The sequence below is a fragment of the Fukomys damarensis genome, unplaced genomic scaffold (genome assembly GCF_012274545.1).
Source record: "Fukomys damarensis isolate Sample0158 unplaced genomic scaffold, DMR_v1.0_HiC HiC_scaffold_27, whole genome shotgun sequence".
NCBI lineage: Eukaryota > Metazoa > Chordata > Mammalia > Rodentia > Bathyergidae > Fukomys > Fukomys damarensis.
This window is the reverse complement of record NW_022900939.1, coordinates 4,583,805-4,605,077: the sequence shown is the minus strand read 5'-3', so window position 1 is coordinate 4,605,077 and position 21,273 is coordinate 4,583,805. Positions and strand designations below refer to the sequence as shown.

Genomic DNA, 21,273 nt, shown 5'->3' with positions numbered 1-21,273 from the left:
AGTGTCCCTGCTGCTACAGCTCATGGCACTGAGCTCCAGACTCGTTCTCCTCAGGACGGTTCTCAGTCCTGTCACAAAGCCAGCGCTCCCGGAACGCGCAGATGTGTCTCTCCCGGAGATGGGGCAGGGAACTCCCCTCCCCACCCCAGCAAACCTTCCCTCATTGCCTGCATGGATTCCTTCTGCTGCTGTGCGCGTCCTTCTCAGCGCCAGTAGCTCTGGGCCTTCCCTGCAGCCAGCTCACCCAAGCTGCCATGCGGGGACTTCGTATGGTTCCTGTACCTGCTCAAGCAGTTCTGCATTTGGAGGAGGGCACATCTGCCCTGGAATGCGTGGTGTCTGTCGTGTGAGCGACACCGTGTGTGAACCATTCAATAAGAGAATGAAATAGGGCAGGGACTAGGACGGGGGTTCTGAAGGGAGGGGAAGTTCAGGAATAGAACACAGGAGAGGCCTGAGAGGGGCAGGGGGACGGTCAAGGGCAATGTGTACACGCACCAATCACCACATGGAGTGATCATGTGTGTCGCATGCCTGTCGGAATAAAATACATTTTAAATCCTCTAGAACAGCTATTGTGTTCTGCCTGCCTTTGCTCTGGCGTTTTTAGCCCCTGACATCCACCACTTTTCAAAATAAATTTTCATGCTCCCTCTACTTGAACTCTCTCGAGCAGCTTTGTTTTCAGTGCCAGATATTTTAGAATTGTTGAGGAAACACTGTCCCATTACAAGAGTAACAATGCACAGCGACATAAGGTTTCTTATGTAGCGGGCAAGCATGTTAATATTTTATATGTATGAATTCATGAGATTTCTGTGGTAACAGCTGCACAAAAGTGTATTATTTTATTTCATCACAAAGGAGAGCAGTGTCCTACATTTTAAGTACAGGTAATTTACTCAGTGATACATAGCTCTTCTCGGTGATGTCTGAATGTCATCCTAAATTGTGAGGGTACAGAGGTCATACTTCTAAGCTTGATATGTATTCAAAAATGAAGGAGTTACTGGATGTTTTGCAATGAACAATTTCATTATTCAATTTCAAAAAAAACTATAAAGTATTAGTGACCTGCAGTAAGTGAAGTGTAGAAAGAGGACAGAAAGAAGAACACACTAAGGCTTTGAGGAAATGATCTCTGCTGGATCTGGGATTGATTCCCTTCCTTTAGACATGTGATAAGAGATTTGGGGCTTGAGTTCCTCATAAGACAAATTCATAAAAAGAAACCATACAGGAAAGCAAACACTACGGAAGTCCTAAGGAAAGAGACAATGTCACTGCCTCAGAGCAGCTCTGCAGGGCTCTGTTCGAACCGCACTGATGGTGAGGCGTCCTTTAAAAATACAGCACAGGCTACTGAACTGTTACATTTGAAGGTGTCCATAAGAAAGAGCACTGAGGACATGGCCGTGGTTAGGATTTTCCTCATAGAATGTAAAACGCTACAATGAACCTTCCACTTACCTATTTTAAAACACCCTGTTAATCGAGAAAATCACACATGTTTTGTGTGCGAGCCTTCCCCAGGTCTGCGTTCACATTCATCAGAAAACACCCATTCCAAGATGAGACACAGAGGACCGTGTGGAACACATGAAATGTCTCACTCTGAGCAAAAGATGGAGAAAGTAACAACCTTGACCAGCGTGTAACGAGTTCAGCTCCACATTAAGAGACGCTCAGCACCAGTCCTGTGCAGATGGGAAGGGCAGAGGATGCAGAAATGAAAGAGCTCACATTTAACATTGAAGGTTTCTTAGCAGGTCACTGTCAAGCCTATATGAGCTTGAATAATAAAAACATTGATGAAATGCAGGCACTCCTGATAGATTAACTTAGCGATCTTCACAATAGCTTGAATAACACATAGAGTGAAGACAGGAAAGCACATGCAAGAATAGACCAGAATTTTCACTATGTAGATGGAAACTATAAAATTGTCCAGTGAAATATAGGAAATACACATATGTGCACACACACACATACAACTTCACAAAATCAGATACTTGTTTACAAAAAGTGACCAAAGAGTTTCCATAAAATGAAAGAGGGAAAGTGTAAATGTTGAGGATCACTAATATTTTAACTGCCTGCAGCCCTCTCTCTTCTGCAGGATTCTAACAACAGCATTTTTCACCTCTTTGTTTCTGAGACTGTAGATGAGGGGGTTCAGCATGGGGACCACAATCGTGTAAAACACAGAAGCCACCTGATCCCTGCCCAAGGAGTAGGACGTCTTTGGTTTTAAGTAAGTAAAGATCGAAGTGCTGTAGAAGATGGTGACTCCCAGGAGGTGAGAGGCACAGGTGGAGAAGGCTTTTCTCTTTCCTGCAGCAGAATTACATTTTAGGATAGTGGAGAGGATGGACAGATAGGATCCAGATATGGTGATGAGGGACAGCACTAGGGTGGATCCACCAGTAATGAATATAAAGATTTCAACTTCAGAAGTGTCACCGCAGGACAGGGCTAAAATGGGGGATGTGTCACAGAAGAAGTGCTGGAGGATGTTAGACTTGCAGAAATCTAATCTGCTTATACAAAGCACATTGACAATGGAATCCACAAAGCCAATAACATAGGAGCCATTGAGCAAGGACCAGCACAGCTTTGTGGACATAATGACTGGATAGTGCAGGGGGTGGCAGATAGCTACATAGCGATCATAGGCCATGGAGGAGAGAACCAAACATTCAGTGCCTCCAAAGAATAGAAAAAAGAACATTTGGTTGAAACAGCCCAGGAAGGAGATGCTCTTGGTGGAAGTCAGTAAGTTCTGTAAGGTTTTAGGGGTGATGACACTTGAGTAGCTGAGGTCGAGAAATGACAGGTGAGTGAGAAAAAAGTACATGGAGGTGTGCAGTTGGTTATCCAGGCGAATGATCAATATCATCCCTGAGTTCCCCAGCACCGTGATCAGGTAAATCAGGAGGAAGAGCACGGAGAGGACCAGCTGTGTCTCTGCAGAGTCCGTCAGCCCCATGAGGATGAAGTCAGCCACATTGGTGGAGTTCCTTCTACCCATGGTGTCCTGGTGCACTTATCTGAGGAATAATTATTTTGTATATTTAGCCTGGCTGACCACAAGTTTTAGTACTTGAATGACAATACATTTCACTAATACAGTAAAGAGTTCCTAGAAATTATATTAACTTTACTGGGTAGAAGCAAAAACGTGTAATTTTCCTGTATAGATATAGTTATCAATTAACATATAATGTTAACATTTTGAAATGTTACAGCCTAGGTAACAAAGATACACCTGGTATAATTGTGAATGCATTCATTAGATATCACATTCAATCCATATGAGGACATTCTACTTAGCCACTAGTGGGAATCTGTATAATTTATATCTTACCAAGGGCACAGACAGTGACATCTGAAATGTGATCAATTTCTTGTTAACAGTGTGATGCCCCTGAGGTATATTGATTACAAAGAAGACTGTGACTGCATTAGAAAACTTTCTCTGTGCTTGTAAGTTTCTTTTAGCACACCTGAAAAAGCATATGCAATAAAAATGTTAAAACAGTTAAAATGTGTGACCGTACCTTATTTTTCAAAAGTATTTGCTAGAAATTACAAAATAAATTTACTACTTGGACCAAAGTGAGTCATGTTAAGATTACACCTAGATATTAATAGTGTTTAAAATAGCAACACTGACAATTAATTTGAAATGAATTTTAAACATTAGGATGTCTTAGGCGTGGGCTGCGTCTCCAGCATCCTCCCGCTGTCTCCTCTCAGAGCAGTCACACCGAGGTCCTGCTCTGCAGAAGTCACCTCCTGCCTTTGAGCAGAGCAGGCAGCGCTGCCCTGGGTCAGGTCCGCTGTAATCTGGACACGGGAGGGAGGGATGGGGAGGAATCCGGGTGTCACAGCCCCTGTGCTCCTGAGCACAGGAAGATCCAGATCAGAGACTAAGATGCCCACCCCATCTCCTTCCCAGTAGCTGTGAATAAACCCTTGTCTTTCCATGAGAAGAAACTTTCTGCCACTTTTTGTGGGGACCACGGATAGTATGGACTTCATCTCTGCTAACGGTGTCTTCTCCCACCTTGATCAGACAAAATCAAATTTATTTTTAAAATACGTTTTCAATTTATGTACATGTGCTTAAGACTTTGATTCTACCCACTCTATGTTTCGATTCACAAATCTTAACATTACTCAAGGTAAGGCCTAAATCACACACGTATATCAACTTTCTGGCAAAATTTCCATTGCATTTTGCATAACCTGCTCCCTTCTAACTTGAAAAATGGTACTTACTGCGAGACGAAGTTTCTGAAAACAGTTTTTTGCAGTGTTATCTTTGTAGAATCTTGTCAAGCTCAAATTATTCTCAGAAATAAAATACTAAAACCAAACAAGCAGCTGAAAATTTCTAATAGATATCTTTCTTGATGTAATTTATTTTTATGCTTCTGTGAATTCATTTTTCTATTTTGAGATAAATTATATTCAGTTTAGCTCTTGATGAAATGAAACTGTAGGAGGAGGTTTTATCCTGAAAGGAACTGAGGGCTGAACCGTGTATGTGAACAGGACCGTGGGCGCCTTCCCTCCCCGTTAATAACTCCAGGTGCTCAGGTAATGGGCACTGAGAGAAACGTGACATTGGTCATCCTCGGGGCCTCATTTCCAGGGAAGGTGGCTTGGCCTGATTTCAATGTCAAAGGTTCAGGTCTAAATTCACAAAAGATTTTTTTCTCCCCTTGGAGGACCCATAAGCAATTCACCTTTTTTAATATTCATTGAAACTTTGTTGAAATTCATTTTTTTGCATTTTCAAAGTAACAAATAATGTATACATTTGCAGAGAGTAACATTTTTATTGAAACGATCAGTCAGGAATTTTTGACTAAGTTGCTGGAGAAGTTACTTCCAGAGAGATATTCGTGATTAACAATATAAGGGATGGAATATAAAAATTTCTCCAGGAAATATTTTATACTTAAAAGTATGACTTAACCATAGAAATAAGTCATAGTTAATTAAAAAATAGAAAACAACAAAATTAAAAGAAGATCATGAAACAATTTAATACTCTTTAATATTTTGCTTATAAAAGATTTTCTCCAAAGTGTTTCCTTTGTGCCTCTGTAGCTTATTGGGAAGCATAATTCTAGCTTTACCTAATTACTATAATTCTGTGTGTTCGATGTCATCCTAGCTAAACTGCTGAGACATCAGAATGGCCCAGGACTCTGGCAGGCTGACATTTTATGACCCCGGGCTTTCCTGAGTTACATATTCTGTGGTGTCCCATCCCTCACCAGGCAAACTGAGCGTTTCCAGCTGTTACCTGGACATCTTAAGGCGTCACCACAGTGGGGCAGAAGCTCCATCCCGGTTTGTCTGTCACCTGCTCCATCTCCATAGTCCGTGCTGTGTAGTGCAGGTTCCTGTCTCAGTGTGTTTAATTTTGTTTTTGTTTTGTAAAAGGAAACTGAACAGAAAGACACAATTGACCCTGAGTAAAAATTTTTTTTCAATGAATTCAGTAGACAAACACTTTTTATGTAATCTCATTCAATGTCTTAAAACAAATAATAGAAATGAAGACATAATAGTCAAGCTGAAATGTTTCATTCAGCATTATTTATCTTAAAGGAGGAAGCAAAGAGTGAAAATAATAAGACAAAGTTTGAATCTGCGAAATATTATTGTGAATTTTTAAAAAATTTATAAACAAATATAAATCACAATCTCCTAAGAAAATGGGCTCAGGGCTGGAATTATGTGGTGGTGGATAAAGGAGTATTTCCGTGAAGAATTATATGGCCCATGGACTTGTTTAGATAGAACACTATTGATCAGTATTTTAAATTCTCCTGAAACACACAGCTGTGGAAATTTAGAAGCCAGTATCACCCAACATGCCTACCACATACTGTTGGGGTTTAATCCAAATGAAAGTCTGAGGGTGAATTTCTATCTATATCACCTCCTCAGTAGGCTTGTGATTGCAGATTGCAGCAAGATCAGTTTTCTTAGCAAGATTTTATATCCGTGAAACACATTTGGTCCACATGTGGAGCTATTTATGATGGCAGAGCAATGCTTGTGACAACTGTCTCTCTATAGCAAGCAAGGTGAGGAGAGTGAAGTATCATCCCTTCCAGTTTAAACCACGATATGTTTTAACTACGTAGTCATCAGATTTCTTTTCAGTATTTATTTTTTCAGCAGCAAATATGGATATAGGTCTTTTACAAATGGGAAAGGGTCATCACATTTTAAATTTTTGACGTTTTTTTTACCTTTTGACGTTTCCCTTCCTACACTCTCTCCTGGATTATTCCCACTATACATTAAGGCAGGTAATAGCTTGGGAAAGAGCACAATCAATGGAGGTGCAGTAGTTGCAGGAGGACGAGGGGGCAGCAATGAGAAATCACGTGGTCGAGCTCCACTTCAGCAAAAATGTGTCTGCGAAGCAAACACGCGAAGGAGGAGCCCTCAGGAACTGGGGAGGAATCCGTTGCAGGTGGAGACCGAGCAGGGAAGCCGTGTGCAGATGCGAGCGTGCAGAGTTCGATTCCTATCAAGGAGGCCCACGGAGAGCGAGTCCTGGTCCTTAGTGGTGCTGGGAGGGGGACTGGTCGTGTTGTCAATGAAACTAGGGGTCTTTGGGTCCCATTGAGATGGAAATTCTGAACTGGCACAGTGTCGCTCTGCTTGCAGCCCTGCTGGGACTCCATGACCTCAGATGGTGCTGGCTGACACACGTGACCCAGGGGCTGCTGGGCAGGGCTGCTGTTGGCCACCTCCATCCACTGCAGGCTTGTGCTGACCATCGGTCATCCACGCTGGGTGCTGGACTCAGCTGCCGCTTTCCACCTGTGGTGTCAGCTTCTGTTGGACAAGGTTCAGGGACCCGATCAAGGGCTGGTCTCTGCAGCTGCCAGTCGCTGCCCTCCAGAGCTAGTTTGTGCCACGCACAGTCTTAGAGCTCTGCTGGGTGCTGGTCTCTGCTGCTCAGCTTTGTTGCCTGCTGCTCTCTGCAGCTCCCCAGTGCTAACTTCCCCTAGTGCTTCCAGCTCTCTCTTTGGAATCCAACATTCTACCCACCTCACTCGTGAACATGAGTCCTGAACACATAGACAATACTTTTTGAGCTCTCATTAGCCAAAAAAAAAAAAAAAAAAAAAAAAAAAAAAAAAATCATGAGCACGTTTCCAGCAAAGGCAGTCTTTGTTTTACAAGAAAGTGTCTTGCTTTAAAGGTTGTCTTAAATACAATTTTAACTAGAAATTAGTACACTATGGAATTCTATGATCAAAGGTTAGCAATTCAAGAGAAAAACAAATATTGTTATATCACGAATGAAATAAAAGTGTCAGGATAGAAAAAATAATGTCCAAAAGGCAAGTAAAACATTGTAAACAAATTTTGCTAATACATTTGGTAATTAGAAAGTAGAACTCTTTGAAGGTACATTAGTAGAAACAGGTAATCTGAATAGACCTAGATCTATCTTAATAAATACATTGTTGTATGAAAGCCATCTGAATGAAAATTGAAATAATATTTCCTCTGTAAAATGATTCTCACCCATTCCTTATGTATAAATAGTGGACCGGTAATGATTTAACTGATTAACCATGGGTCAGAGGATAGCAGTTACAAAGAAATAGAGCAAAAGCAGAGGAGGACCTGGGCCCTAGAATGACCTTACCAAATATCGCCATCCCAAAATTATACATAGAGCAAGATGAATAAATAATTTATATCACATTATGTCCAGGCTCATTTTTCTACATTGAGCCAGTCTTTCCAAGTCCTGCTGTTATTTTGGGAAAGCCTGACTTCCAGCTAACACAATTAACCTTTCCATCATCGGCTGTCACATATTCAATCTCTACCTTACAATAATTTCTCTGTAATAAGTTCATACCTGTGTACTTTGAAGAAATAAACTACTAATGCCAGAAATTCCACAAAACATTTCACAGCAATGTACCCTTTTCAATGACCTCTATCTATTGTTCTTGTTAATGCATTAAGGAACTCACCCTGATTTTAAAGCATATTATTATGAGTAAATAACGTCATAGAACAGGATAATGATCAGCATTCTGCTCTAAGTTCAGTGAGCGTGGAACAGAAGCAGCAGAGAGACCGCAAGCGAGTAATTGAACGTTTCTGTGCTCCACTCAGTGGGATCCTCTGTAACCTCAGCCTCCAAGTCCACTTACGAGACCCTGCGCTAAGTGCTGCGGAAATAGCTGGGGCCCAGAGCCTCAGGTGATCACAAGGAGTAACAGGTACACGACAGAAGGAGAGAGCAAAGGAGACAGGATGACAGATGGGGAAAACTGCTATGGAACAAAGCTCAGAGAGGGATGAGGACAGTACAGTTATAATAAGGTGTTGAGGGGTAGAACGGCTTTTAATCACTGAAATTTGAGAGCAGAAGGTTTGAAGATGGACCTTGGAAAGTGTCCTGGGTCATTTGGGGACTAGGTTTCCATGGAAGACTTAGGAGATCGCGTGGGGGAAACTAAGAGAGTGAGAGTGCTGTGTGCAAGATAGAGGTGTAAGGAGAGGGAACAGGATCATTTCTTAGCCCTGGGTCCTTAGAAAGGGTTAGACGTGTCTGTCTCATGGGATGAAAAGTCCTGTAGGGTTTGTGAAAATGAGACGCTACAGTGAAACAGGATCACTGTCCAGTTGTAGAGATGAGACTGCTCTTAAATTATCTTTATTCGCCTTAGACTCTTTTTCAGTGTGTTTTCTGATTGACTAAGCAAAGCCAGAGAAGCTAAGGTGCTGCTGCAAGAACTTTATAAAGGCAATGATTGTTCCTCATTCCAGGACAGTGACAGAGAAAGTGTTGAAGTAGACTCCTAATATGTCCTATGTAAGAATCATATTATTCTGATGAAAAGGCTATGAACTCGGTTAGATAAAAGAAAATTCCAGAAAAAAAAAAACTTATCAAGCCTTTGCTTGAACGAAGAAAGGCTGATTTTCTATTATGTGCCACTAAAACTGTATAGCACAAGTGCTTAGATGAGAGTTACTCTGTGAGGATAAAATTTGTGAATTCGAGGTCAATTACTTCTGAAACATGGTCAGTGTTTAGCACGACCTAATATTACTGTTATCTTTACATGAACATGAACTGTGTAGGATTAAGAACAGCTACTCATATTTTACTGTCCAGTATTACGTTCTTTGAAAGTTACATTTATGTTGTATAACATCCTGACCTGGCACCAAGTAACAGAGGATGATAAATTATTTCAGAAAAACAACTTCTATTTCCTGAGCTATGCAGTGGCCTAATAAAATAGCTGGGCAATTGTAAGATATTTAAATGTTTTTTTCTGATTGACATTGAATTATATTATCCTTATTTAGTTATATAATATAAATGCTTTACAGATATATTTTAAAGAATATTTGTTAGTTTCAATTTAATAAAAACAATAATTTGTTCAACGTAAATATCATTTATAACTCCTAATAGGAATTGAGTGCTTTGCCAAAAAAACTCCAGCATAATCTGCCTATATCATAGCCATGGTACAAATTAGAATAATATAAAATCACATCTAATAACAACAATGGGAAAGTGGGAGGAAGCCACAAATACAGGAAATAACAAAGACACGTGTGATCAGAGATGAGCCCAAAAGACGTATTGTTGAACAAGCACTTATTAAAATTTTGATTTGAACTGCAAAGAAAAACAACCAGGAATAGTTGTAAAATGGATTCTAAAGAGCACAGCTATCAAAGGAAAAAAATAATATTAGGTAATATTGATTTAGGACAAGGTATCAGTTTGTGATAGATTCACAAATTTGAATATTAAGCTGCACAGTTATATGATATTTACTAATTAGTCATTTGGATTAGTAATGCATCAATAACTTCCTTGCTATTTTAAAAATACAGATGTTGCACTTTACACAATAAAAATAAACACAATATTTTACAAAAAGTAAAAATTTTCAAAAAATAAATAATGTAAACAATCACATTCTTGGATTAAAATAGTATAGCAAAAGGTTCATAAGTTGAAATAAAATATTTATTTAGAAAATGAAACTATATTACATGAAATAATCTGAAATACGGAAGACAAATGTAAATATTCTCTTATAGAAACCTAGATAAAATATTACAAATAAGATTCTATTTTTCTATTGACCTACGCTTATTCAATGCTACATGTGCAAAATTCATGCTCAATCCTTTCTTTGCCAAATTATTGCCATTAAAATGTAATGTAAATGATGCTCACAGTGAGTTAGGTAATTTATTTCCACGCAGCGTTACAAATCTAAAGACATCTGGCGAAAGGCAAAGAAAGAGGAGACTGAATGTTCTGTGCATGTCGCAAAAAGTTCCGGTTTTAGCATGGTTAGCAAATAAATATGCAGCTAAAAGATATTACCACGTGTAGATTTTTACCTTGGTGAGTTTACAATGTTTTAGATTCAAAACATTGCACAATGAAAATATTAATTTTGCTCATATACTGAAAATACATTCATCTCATTGATTTCAACTACCAAAAAATTTGATAATAAACTTTAAAATGAACACAGAAAGCAAAGATCACACAGGCAATCTCAGAGCTCATATTAAATAATGTATGTTAATAACCAGTTGTCTAGAGGAATATGCTATGGATCTTCTCTTTGCTTTAATAGTTATCATTATCATGGTCTACAACAGTAACACCTACCATTTTCTTTCAATTCTATTTCAACATTTTGTTTTATTCTAAACAGAAAATTGAGAACAAACCGCTTCTGTTTTTTCTACTAGCTCTTTGTATACTGGTCAGTTAAATTAACCAAGAGAAATTTGTAAAACATGAATCAATATTCTTTAAAAAATTAGTATGCACTAAAATATGGTAGGAATCCCAGTCTTTTGAAGAGAAGAACCAACATTCCTATTATTGCCCTCAAAGTTTTACATCTTCCGATGAGGTGGATGAGGAATTGTAATGGATCTTGTGCAGGTGGATGGACTGGGCCACAAGATTTCAGTAAATTAATGAGAGTTATAAACTGAAAAGTTGGCAGACCCAGGATCTGAATGTTAGAGTATTTGTTTTGAAAGCATTTGCTGCTAACTAATCTGTCCTTATTCATTTTACTATCAACCAAATGAGTTCAGGGAAAAGTAGAACCCTGTTTTATTACAAAATTCTCTAAAGATAGAGAAAGCATGGACATTGTATGATATTAAAATGATATTAGAAAGCTTTTTAAATGACAAGCAAGTTTTCTTATTTTGCACATTACTTACTCTTCACAGAAATTTACAAACATTTCATTATTTCCACTTAGAGTGAATTTCTAAAATAATGCTCCTTAAAATCTCAAAGGACATGTAAAGTAAAACACAACTTTTAACAAATTGAGTGAGAGATTAAATTGCTTTAAGAGAGATACAAAAGATTTCTCAAAAGGAAAAAGAGAAAAGACAAGTATAAATATTTAGCATCATTGATATTTTAATCCCTCTGTATTCTGCATGATTCTACCAACAGCATTGATTACTTCTTTGTTTCTGAGACTGTAGATGAGAGGGTTCAGCATGGGGATCACAATCGTGTAAAATACAGAAGCCACTTGATCCCTTCCCAAGGAGTAGGACGTCTTTGGTTTTAAATGAGTAAAGATTAGAGTGCCATAAAAAATGGTGACACCCAGGAGATGGGAGGCACAGGTGGAGAAGGCTTTTTTCTTTCCAACAGTGGAATTAATTTTCAGGATAGTGGAGAGGATGGACAGATAGGATCCAGATATGGTGATAAGGGACAGCAGTAAATTGGATCCACCACAAATGAATATAATGATTTCAACCACCAGTGTGTCACTGCAGGACAGGGCTAAAATAGGGGATGTGTCACAGAAGAAGTGCTGGATGACATTGGACTTGCAGAAGTCCAATCTGCTCACGTAAATAGCATTCAGTGTGGAACTCAAAAAGGCAGTAACATAGGCACCAGTGAGCAGGGCACGACACAGTCTTGTGGACATAATAATTGGGTAGCAAAGAGGGTTGCAAATCGCTACATAGCGGTCATAGGCCATGGAGGAGAGAAGCAAACATTCAGCTGCACCAAAGACTATAAAAAAGAACATCTGGGTGAAGCAGCCCAAGAAGGAGATGCTCTTGGTGGAAGTCAGTAGGTTCTGTAAGGTTTTAGGGGTGATGACACTTGAGTAGCTGAGGTCGAGAAATGACAGTTGAGAGAGAAAAAAGTACATGGGGGTGTGCAGCTGGGGATCCAGGCAAATGATCAATATCATCCCCGCGTTCCCCAGCACCGTGATCAGGTAAATCAGGAGGAAGAGCACGGAGAGGACCAGCTGTGTCTCTGCAGAGTCCGTCAGCCCCATGAGGATGAAGTCAGGAACAGTGGTGCAGTTCCTTCTACCCATGGTGTTCCTTTGCCATTAACTGGCAAACAATTACAGTTAATACTTAGCCTGTGATATTATTGGTTTAAGGCCAAAATGAATTTTAAGTGCTGGAATTTGAAATAATAGGCAGCTTCTCCAAATTTCTCCCACTCTGAGGTCAAATATCCACCACTTCCAACCTCAGCTCAGAAGAGCAGACAGAGAAGTGATGCTGTCAGAAAATCATCAGATCCCTTTGAAAATCATGTGCAGATAGAGACATCAGGAAGTCAGGTCTGGATTAATTTGGACAAGAGAGGAAGGGAGCTGGGAGTGACGGGGATATAAAATCCCTGGGATCCCTGGCACAGGGAGGGAGATATTTGAGCATTAACAGCCTCCTATATTTACTTTGGAGCTAATTATTCTTAACCACTTTTCTTTGTAGCCAAACAAATCTTCTTCCACTTTTGTGAGTGTTCGGTGTGGGAGTGAGAGCAGTATAGTCTGTCTGCTGACACCTTTTCCTAACTTGACTGTTCAAAATGACATTTCTTCAAAATATCTACATTGTTGCAGAGTTTGAATCCACGAATTCTGTATTCTTGCTTCATAGATCTTACCATGACTCATACTATGGCCTAAATAATGTGTGAATTTGCGTTTTTCTAATGAAATACCCATATTTGTAGGAAATAATCCACTCTAATGTGAACAATTATACTTACTGTGACACCAAATTGCTGAAAAATAAAACCTCTTCCAAGATTATCTGAGTAGAAACTGGTCAACCTCAATTTACTAGGAAAAATAAAATATGAAAACCATAAAGAAAGTAAAAATTTCTGAGATATGTTTGTATTTCTTGATATAAATAATTGTTATGTTATAGTACATTTGTTTCTTAATGAGATAAATTATATTACAGTAGAAATTTTTTTTCAGGGCCTGGTCACATGGAGACTTCACCAGGAAGTTGTGTCTGAGAGGAACGGAGGAAGAAACAGCGAATATCCAGGGAAGAGCGTGCACCTTCCCTCCCACCTGCTGCTCTCAGGGCGCCTCATTTAATGGGCGCTCAGAACCCTGGATCCTGTGGTCATCCTCGGGGCGCGGTTTCCTAGGAACCATTACTTGGCCTGATTCCAAGGACTAAAATTCAAGGACTAAGTACACAAAAGACTTTGCCTATTCCATCAGGAGACACACGGTGAAAGCCAAAATCTCTTCATGTTGTATTGATGTACTCTAAAATGAGGCGGAACCTCGTTTTACTTATGATACCCACAGTAACATTAACTTGCAAAAAGTAATGTTTACATTCAAATGATTAGTTAGGAATGCTTTTGATTAGGGTGATGGAGAACACTTTTCCAGAGACGTTTTTACTTAATGAAAGACTTTCAAGGACAATTTTCATCAGAAAACATTTTATACTTAGAAGTATGATATGATACTAGAAGTAAGGCATATTCATTAGAAAAAAATAGAAAACAGAAAATCCACCTAAGAAAATGAAGGGATTTATAACTTGTTCACATTTTGCTTACAAATACTAATTTTCCCCAATTTTTTTCTTTTTACCCATGAAGCTTATTTAGATGTGTACTGATAGCTCTACAAAATTATTGTAAAACTGTGTCTTCATTCGCTTTGCAACATTATGGCAAAAACAGTAAACTCTAAAATGATATATATTAGGTCAGCCTTTTATTTATATCATTTTTTTCTCATTGAGTTTTTTGGTACATTTTAGGCATACAGTACAGTTACATTCATTATTGGGATCTTGTACCCTTACACGACAGGTCTTGGTTTTCATTTTTTCCCCTTGCCCTTGCAATGCCTTCACGCCCTCCTCCCCTCCCCATTTACAAACACTTTATTTCCATTTTTTATTTTCTCATATTTTTTTCTTTTCCCTTATTTCCTTTCCCCTACCTGTCCCACTTTCCCTACACTTTTAGCTCTTTTCTTCCTATTTCATATTGTCAATTATATCATTATTATCTTATGTATGATTATAGTTTGTTCACACCAAAAAAACCATTCAGTATGTACACATGTGTGACTTATTTATTTCACTTAGGAGTATATCCTCAATATGTATCCATTTTCCTATGAATGAATCTAATTTCTCATTCTTTATGGCTGAGTAGTATTCCATTTTATAGAAAAAACACATCTTCTTTATCCAGTTTCCAATAGATGGGCAAATGGGCTGTTTCCAAGTTTTAGTTATTACAAACTGTGCAGCTATAAATATAGGTGTGCATATATCACTGTGATAGGATTCCTGTAATTCTTTTGGAAAGATACCCAGCAGAGGGATGGCTGGGTCAAATGGAACCTCTAGTCCCAGCTCTTTGAGGTATCTCCATATTGATTTCCATAGTGATTGCACCAGTCTGCATCCCCACCAACAATGGAGAAGTGTTCCTTTCTCCCCACAACCCCACTAACACTTGTTATTGTGTAATTTCTTCATAGCAGCCATTTTTTGTGGGGTGAGGTGGAATCTCAGTGTTGTTTTCATCTGCATCTCTTGAATGACCAGGGATGTGAAACATTTTTTCATATATTTACTTGCTGGTTTTACTTCTTTGTCTGAGAAATGTATGTTCATTTCAGATGCCCATTTTTGAATCAGGTCCTTATATTTGGGGGAATGAAAAAGGTAAAATCACAACAGATCCAACAAAAATCCAGAGGCTTGTTAACACCTACTTTGAGAACCTGTACTCAAATAAAATGGAAAACACAGAATAAATGGATGGATTTCTGGATATTTATGAATTACCAAAGTTGAAAAAAGAAGATAAAAACATTTTAAACACCACAATTACAATCAGTGAAATTGAAAATGTAATTAAAATTTTACCAACAAAGAAAAGCCCAGGTCCTGATGGATTCACTGCTGAATTTTACAAGACATTTAGAGAATTACTACTGCCATTACTCTTCAAACTTTTCAATGAAATTGAAAGGGAAGCTATACTTCCAAATTCATTCCTGGAAGCAAGTATCAGTTTGATTCCCAAATCAGAGAAAGATGCAACTAAAAAAGAACTACAGGCCAATCTCTTTAATGAATATAGATGCAGAAATCCTTAATAAGATACTAGCAAATAGAATACAGAGGATCATCAAGAAGATCATACATCCTTACCAAGTCGGATTTATTCCAGGGATGCAAGGATGGTTCAACATACGTAAGTCAATAAATGTAATATATTATATTAACATTGTCAAGGACAAAAACCATATGATCCTTTCAAAAGATGCAGAAAAAGCATTTGACAAAATTCAACATCCATTCATGATAAAACCCTGCAAAAAAGTGGAATAGGTGGTCTATATCTCAACTTAATAAAGGCTATCTATGAAAAACCAACAGGCAACATCATATTAAGTGGCCAAAAACTGAAGAGCTTCACATTAAAATCAGGAATAACAGAAGGATGCTCACTATCACCACTCCTCTTCAATATAGTTCTGGAAACTTCTGATTCCCAGAAACAACCAGAGTCACATCAAGGTTTTATAAACCTTTCAGTGTAAACATTCCTGTAGTTAAACTGCTAGTTCTTCACATTTTAAATTCCTACTTTTATTTACCTCCTTATTTTTTTCTCTTTCTGTCTTTTCCACACTCTCTATAATACTGTCACTGTACTTTTTCTTTTCTTTCAGCTTTAACTGGTTAAAGAATCAAATGTTTGTTTATCATTTTTTCATTTTTGAATGACATTATTTATGCAAATTAATGAGGTAGACTGGGATATATTGATTTATGCATGAGTAGTGGTGAACTCAACTGTGTTGGCTTATCCATCCAAATACTCCTTTATCATTTATTTGTAGTAAGTAATTTGTTATTCTTTTCATTTTTTGATAAATGCAATGTAATTTTTGGAAAAATTATACTATTTTAAGCCAAGTTTTGCAGCAGAATCTACATGCGAAATTTCTCTAAATCTAAAGCAACTTGATTTTTCAGGCACACAGTGCTGACTACATTACAGACACAGTTTTATGTAATGAAAACTAAGTAAATCAGAATCATAGCTCTTTCAAATTCATTTGCAAGATCATAGTTTTTTTCATCAAATTTATTGGTATATTTTAGGTGTATATTATGATCACATTCATCACTGGGAATTTGTACCTGTACATGATATATTTTGGTTCTTCTTTGTTTCCCATTGCCCTTACCTCTCCTTTACCCCTCCTTACTTCCTTATTTAGAAAAAAAAAACTTTGTTTTAGTTTTTTTTCCTTTTTCTAGTTGTATTTTTTCCTTCTCCCCCACCCGCAGCCTTGCTTCCTCTTCCCGTTGGACCTTTTCTTACTGTTTTACTTTATATCTTAGACATTTTTGGGCTCATTTACACATTCAGTTTCTCACACCAGAGAAACTATTTGGTATTTACCCATGTGTCCTATTTAATTCCATTCAGAGTATGGCCTAAATGTATATCTGTTTAATTATAAATGTCTCCAATTTATCATTCTTTATGGCTGAGTAGTACTCCATTTTACAAGACAAACAAACAAACAAAACCACGTATTCTTTATCCAGTCCCCAGATGATGGGTATTTATGCTGTTACCAAGGCAAATGCTCATAGTGTTGTGGGGAAAAGGAATCCATTGCTCTGTTGGTGGGAGTGTGGATTGGTGCAACCACTGTGGAAAACAGTGTAGAAATTCCTGAAAAAAACTAGGATTAGAGGTTCCATTTGAACCAGATATTCCTGTGTTAGGCATCACCCAAAAGAATTAAAATAATCTTACCACAGAAATATATGTGCAACCATATTTATAGTCACACAATTTGTAAAAGCCAAATCTCCAGCCATAATATTTTAAAGAGAGTCTTCTGGAAGAAAGAAATAACCTAACTGTATGGTATTTATGCATATTCCTCTATTATAAAATTTAAAAATTGTCCAGAATTCCAGGTCCTTATTTAGACTTTTTCCATGCTGGTTAAGAAAGGTTTTAGTCCAGATTGTCTTCCACAATGCCAGAGTGTCATTCTTTGACATTAATCCTAATAAACATTAGCTGGGTAATGAGAAGGGAGGAGGAGAATCTGTGGTGAAATTGTTCTATTTAAAAATCTGGTTAGTGTTAGTAGCAAATTCATCATGTATTGATGTTCAGTTAACTCCAATAAAATTCAAGGGCCACTTTTTAATGTGTCAGTACCAATGGTATTAAATGTTAGAGACAGTCAGTTGCTCCTTAACTGTTATTTTCTAGACCAATATAAAATAATGTAAGATAATGAAATTATTCAATATTCATTTTAATGATGTTTCATTCCTGGAAGCTAAGTCACTAGTCCAGTTAGAAAATAATGTGATTTTCACTGTTCCCATACACTTTCTCTCTGATGAATTGACAGTTGTTTTTATTATTTTGGTTGTAAATTTTGGTTACAATTTCGATCTACTTCTATGCCACTGTCGACTTCCTGAAGCTAGAAAATGTGGCTGGTCAGCCTGGAAAACTTGAACATGTGCCTGAGGCATGTGATTGACTTACAAATTCATCAAGGGAAGAGTAAACGAGAGAGTCGTCCTCATGTGCTTGCTTTCTCTGATATGTTCAGGGTACTTCTCTCCTGTTTCCCGAGTCTCATTCCTGTCTCTGCCCCAGTCCCCGTACGAACAGTTCACAGCCCCTTTAATAACCCCACTCTCCTGTCCACGCCTAGTGCTCAACTCAACGTTTGGTGTAACTTCTGTGGAAGCTCCGCATGGGAAAATCATTATTGATCATAGCAGAGCACCACACAGTACATCTCTCTGGCAGCCTGAGAACTCTGAAAGTAAGGAGCTGGGAAGGGCCTCAGAAGCAGCATCTCCCTAACCTTCCTCTCACGACTCTTAGAATCTCCTTTCCCCCTCTAAGCTGGCTCTATCAGTTATCACTCAACTTCTTAATCTCTACTGTATCTTTCTTGATCTCTGTAGACATTTGAGTGTTTGATTAAATCACCTCCTTATTTACATCATCTTTGCTATCACTGATCATTTTCCCTGCCACTCTTTTAAATTTCTGAAATTTCTTCTACTGCAAAATCAGTAGGATAATTTTTGGGAATGAATTATGAACTTGGGATGCATACTGTGTCCTTGTTTTCTGATGACTCTTTGTGTGTGTGTGTGTGTGTATTTATTTCTCACTCTGCGGTCAATATATTGCTACCCTATATACTGAATCACTAACTAGAACTTGTATGTAAAGTTCCTCCTAACCAATCTATAAATTCCTGATATAAAGCCCTGTTAAAGACAAGCTGGCCCACTTAGGAATGTACATGTAGACGGTGGAATCTCAGGGTAGGGTTCAGGGCCTCGTACCCCTCTGTGACAGTCCAGAGCATCAATCAGGTTGGGAATATTTCCAGGTTTGGACCTGGAAGACAGAATCACTTTGATTAGAGAAAGCTGAAGACAAAGTTCGCAGGTGTTGGCCTTTCTGAAGCCCCCACTTACACCTCACAGGGTAGCTTTTTGTGTTTCTCTGCTTTCCCTCTTTCCTTGTGAATAAAATAATTTGTTTTTCCTTTCAAACTTTATTACCTTTACTGCTTGTGCCTTAGTTTTAGATCCCAATTAGCTGCTCAGACAGCAAAGCTGCAGTGCACAATCCCAGACACAACAGTGAGGAAATCACAGAAAACAACCCTGGTATGAGACAATGTGACCAAACAAGGTAACACCCTATAGCTAGAAAATCAATAGTTGTAATCATAATATAATCACACACACACACACACACACACACACACTCTCACACTGATTATTCCTTCTCATTGGGGCATTCCTGACACTTGAGTGTCCTCTGTGTTGAAAATGAGAACGACAGCAGAAGAGAGCATCTGCATAATCTGTGTGCAGGTTCAACCAAGGGCCCAAGTTCCTCATACACCCAGGCCTTGATCCAAGTCGCTTGGTTCTCCAGTGCCTGTGAGCCCCTGGGTTAAATCAGAGTGGCTCCCTTAGATGAACAGATTACATTATTTTATGTGATGACATAGTATAATTGTTTTCCACTTCATGTAATAAAGAAAATAAATTAGCTTTAATTTAATACAAATTAAAGATTTTCTTTAATTGAAATGTTGTCTATAATGTCATACATTCTGTTGATGGGTTTGCCAAGATAAACTGATAGAATGCATTTTCTAAATCAAGAATATACAAATAAATCAGTAGAAGATAAAACTATGCCTTATAAAAACACCTGGAGAATAGAGTGGAGAGTGGAAAAGGTCCATAAATATATGAAATTACTAAGACCTTTATGTGAAGAGAGAAGAGCACTAACAACATATCAAACAGTAGATATATATTAAATTCTTAAGCCTAATCACAAAGAAACCAACCAGGAATATCTACAAATGTAGAATCTCATAAAAATATGATTATAAATTATATTAACATAATAATAGGAATAATTTTTCACTGATCTGAAAATATTTCAGTTCTAAATTGTTAAAACATTGATAAATCAGAATTCTTAACATAGAGATGTTGCACATTAGATGCTCAGCATGATAAAATATTTCTTACACAAAATAACTTCAATTTCATAAAGGAGATAGGCATATAATCACATGTTTGGAGTAAAGCAGTCTGTGGAATATTGCTATACGGGTTTACATACAATATCTTACTTGAGAAATGGAACTTAGTAAACTTAAAATGCCAAATAGAAATTCTAAACGGACATTATAAATGTAGAAATACAATATTTTTTTTAAAATAAGCAGTTATTTTCCCTCCTCTTGATCTAAATTTATGCACTGCCACATATTGTACATTCACTGTAGTTCTTTCCTTTGCAGCAGGTTTACTCTAAAAGTATAACATAGGAGGCAAACGTGATAATCATTAAGCTATTTTAAGAGAACATATAAACCTGAAGACATCAGGAGAAAGGCAAAGACGCCAGGGCTGAAGCTCCTCGTCCTGTCACAGAAAGGTTTGTTCCCACGTGGCTCCCAGGAGAACACCTGACAGCTGTTATTACTCTGATTGTCAAATACGTAAAATAACTACACATCAGGCTCAAAGTGCTACACAATCAGAGGTGGAATTTTTCTCATATACTGACTTCATGACAACGTTACATGCCTCAGTTATAGACTTTATTAGTTAACTTTAAATTTAATAAAGCAAGTGGCAAAAATTATAAAAGAAATGACAGGAATTGTGTTAAATACATATACACATAATAACCACTGATTAAACTAAATGGAGTAAAAGAGACTTGCAAAACATAAAACAATATTGCTCAGAAATATGCAGTTTTTATTATATCAAATATTTAGGTCCATCTTCTGATGAGACAGATATGGAATTATAACATATAATGCAGGTGGGCATAGGCAACCTTATTATTTCCATGAATTAGTGTTTGTCAAATGCTACAGAAGTGCCAGATGTAGAATTTAAATTTAGTAACCTCGACTTGAAAGCAATTGCCCCAAACATTGCTGCTGATAATCACTGTAAACACAATGACATAGGAAAAATGAAGTGTATTTTCATTGTAAAATGTTTTAAAATTGCGGTTTGCAATTATGTTGACATACTTTATAAAATTGCAAACAAATTCTTTTTTTGCACAAAATCTTTTCTTAACAACACAGAGATTTTACATGTCAGACTTAACTGAAGACTCCAAATTATAATATTTACTCCAAAGTACTGGTGTCTCAAAATTCATCAGCTGGAAAAGTAAGAACAAAAACAACAACAACAAAAAAACATAATAAGATTTAATTTGTTTTAGAATGAGGTCAAGGGATTTCTTTAAAAAAAGGACAAGTGCAAAACTGTAAATGCCTATCGTCACAG

General features: G+C 37.7%; 2 protein-coding genes across 2 annotated transcripts; both read right to left on the bottom strand.

Annotated features, from left to right (window-relative positions):
- Positions 1–2,080: 2,080 nt before the first annotated feature.
- Positions 2,081–3,031, bottom strand: LOC104851276 (olfactory receptor 8H1). Its single transcript, XM_010608448.1, has one exon. It carries the CDS (start codon positions 3,029–3,031, stop codon positions 2,081–2,083), a length of 951 nt encoding a protein of 316 aa, XP_010606750.1.
- Positions 3,032–11,489: 8,458 nt separating this feature from the next.
- Positions 11,490–12,434, bottom strand: LOC104851275 (olfactory receptor 8H1). Its single transcript, XM_010608447.1, has one exon. The coding sequence runs from the start codon at positions 12,432–12,434 to the stop codon at positions 11,490–11,492; it is 945 nt and encodes a 314-aa protein (XP_010606749.1).
- Between the last annotated feature and the right edge of the window lie 8,839 nt (positions 12,435–21,273).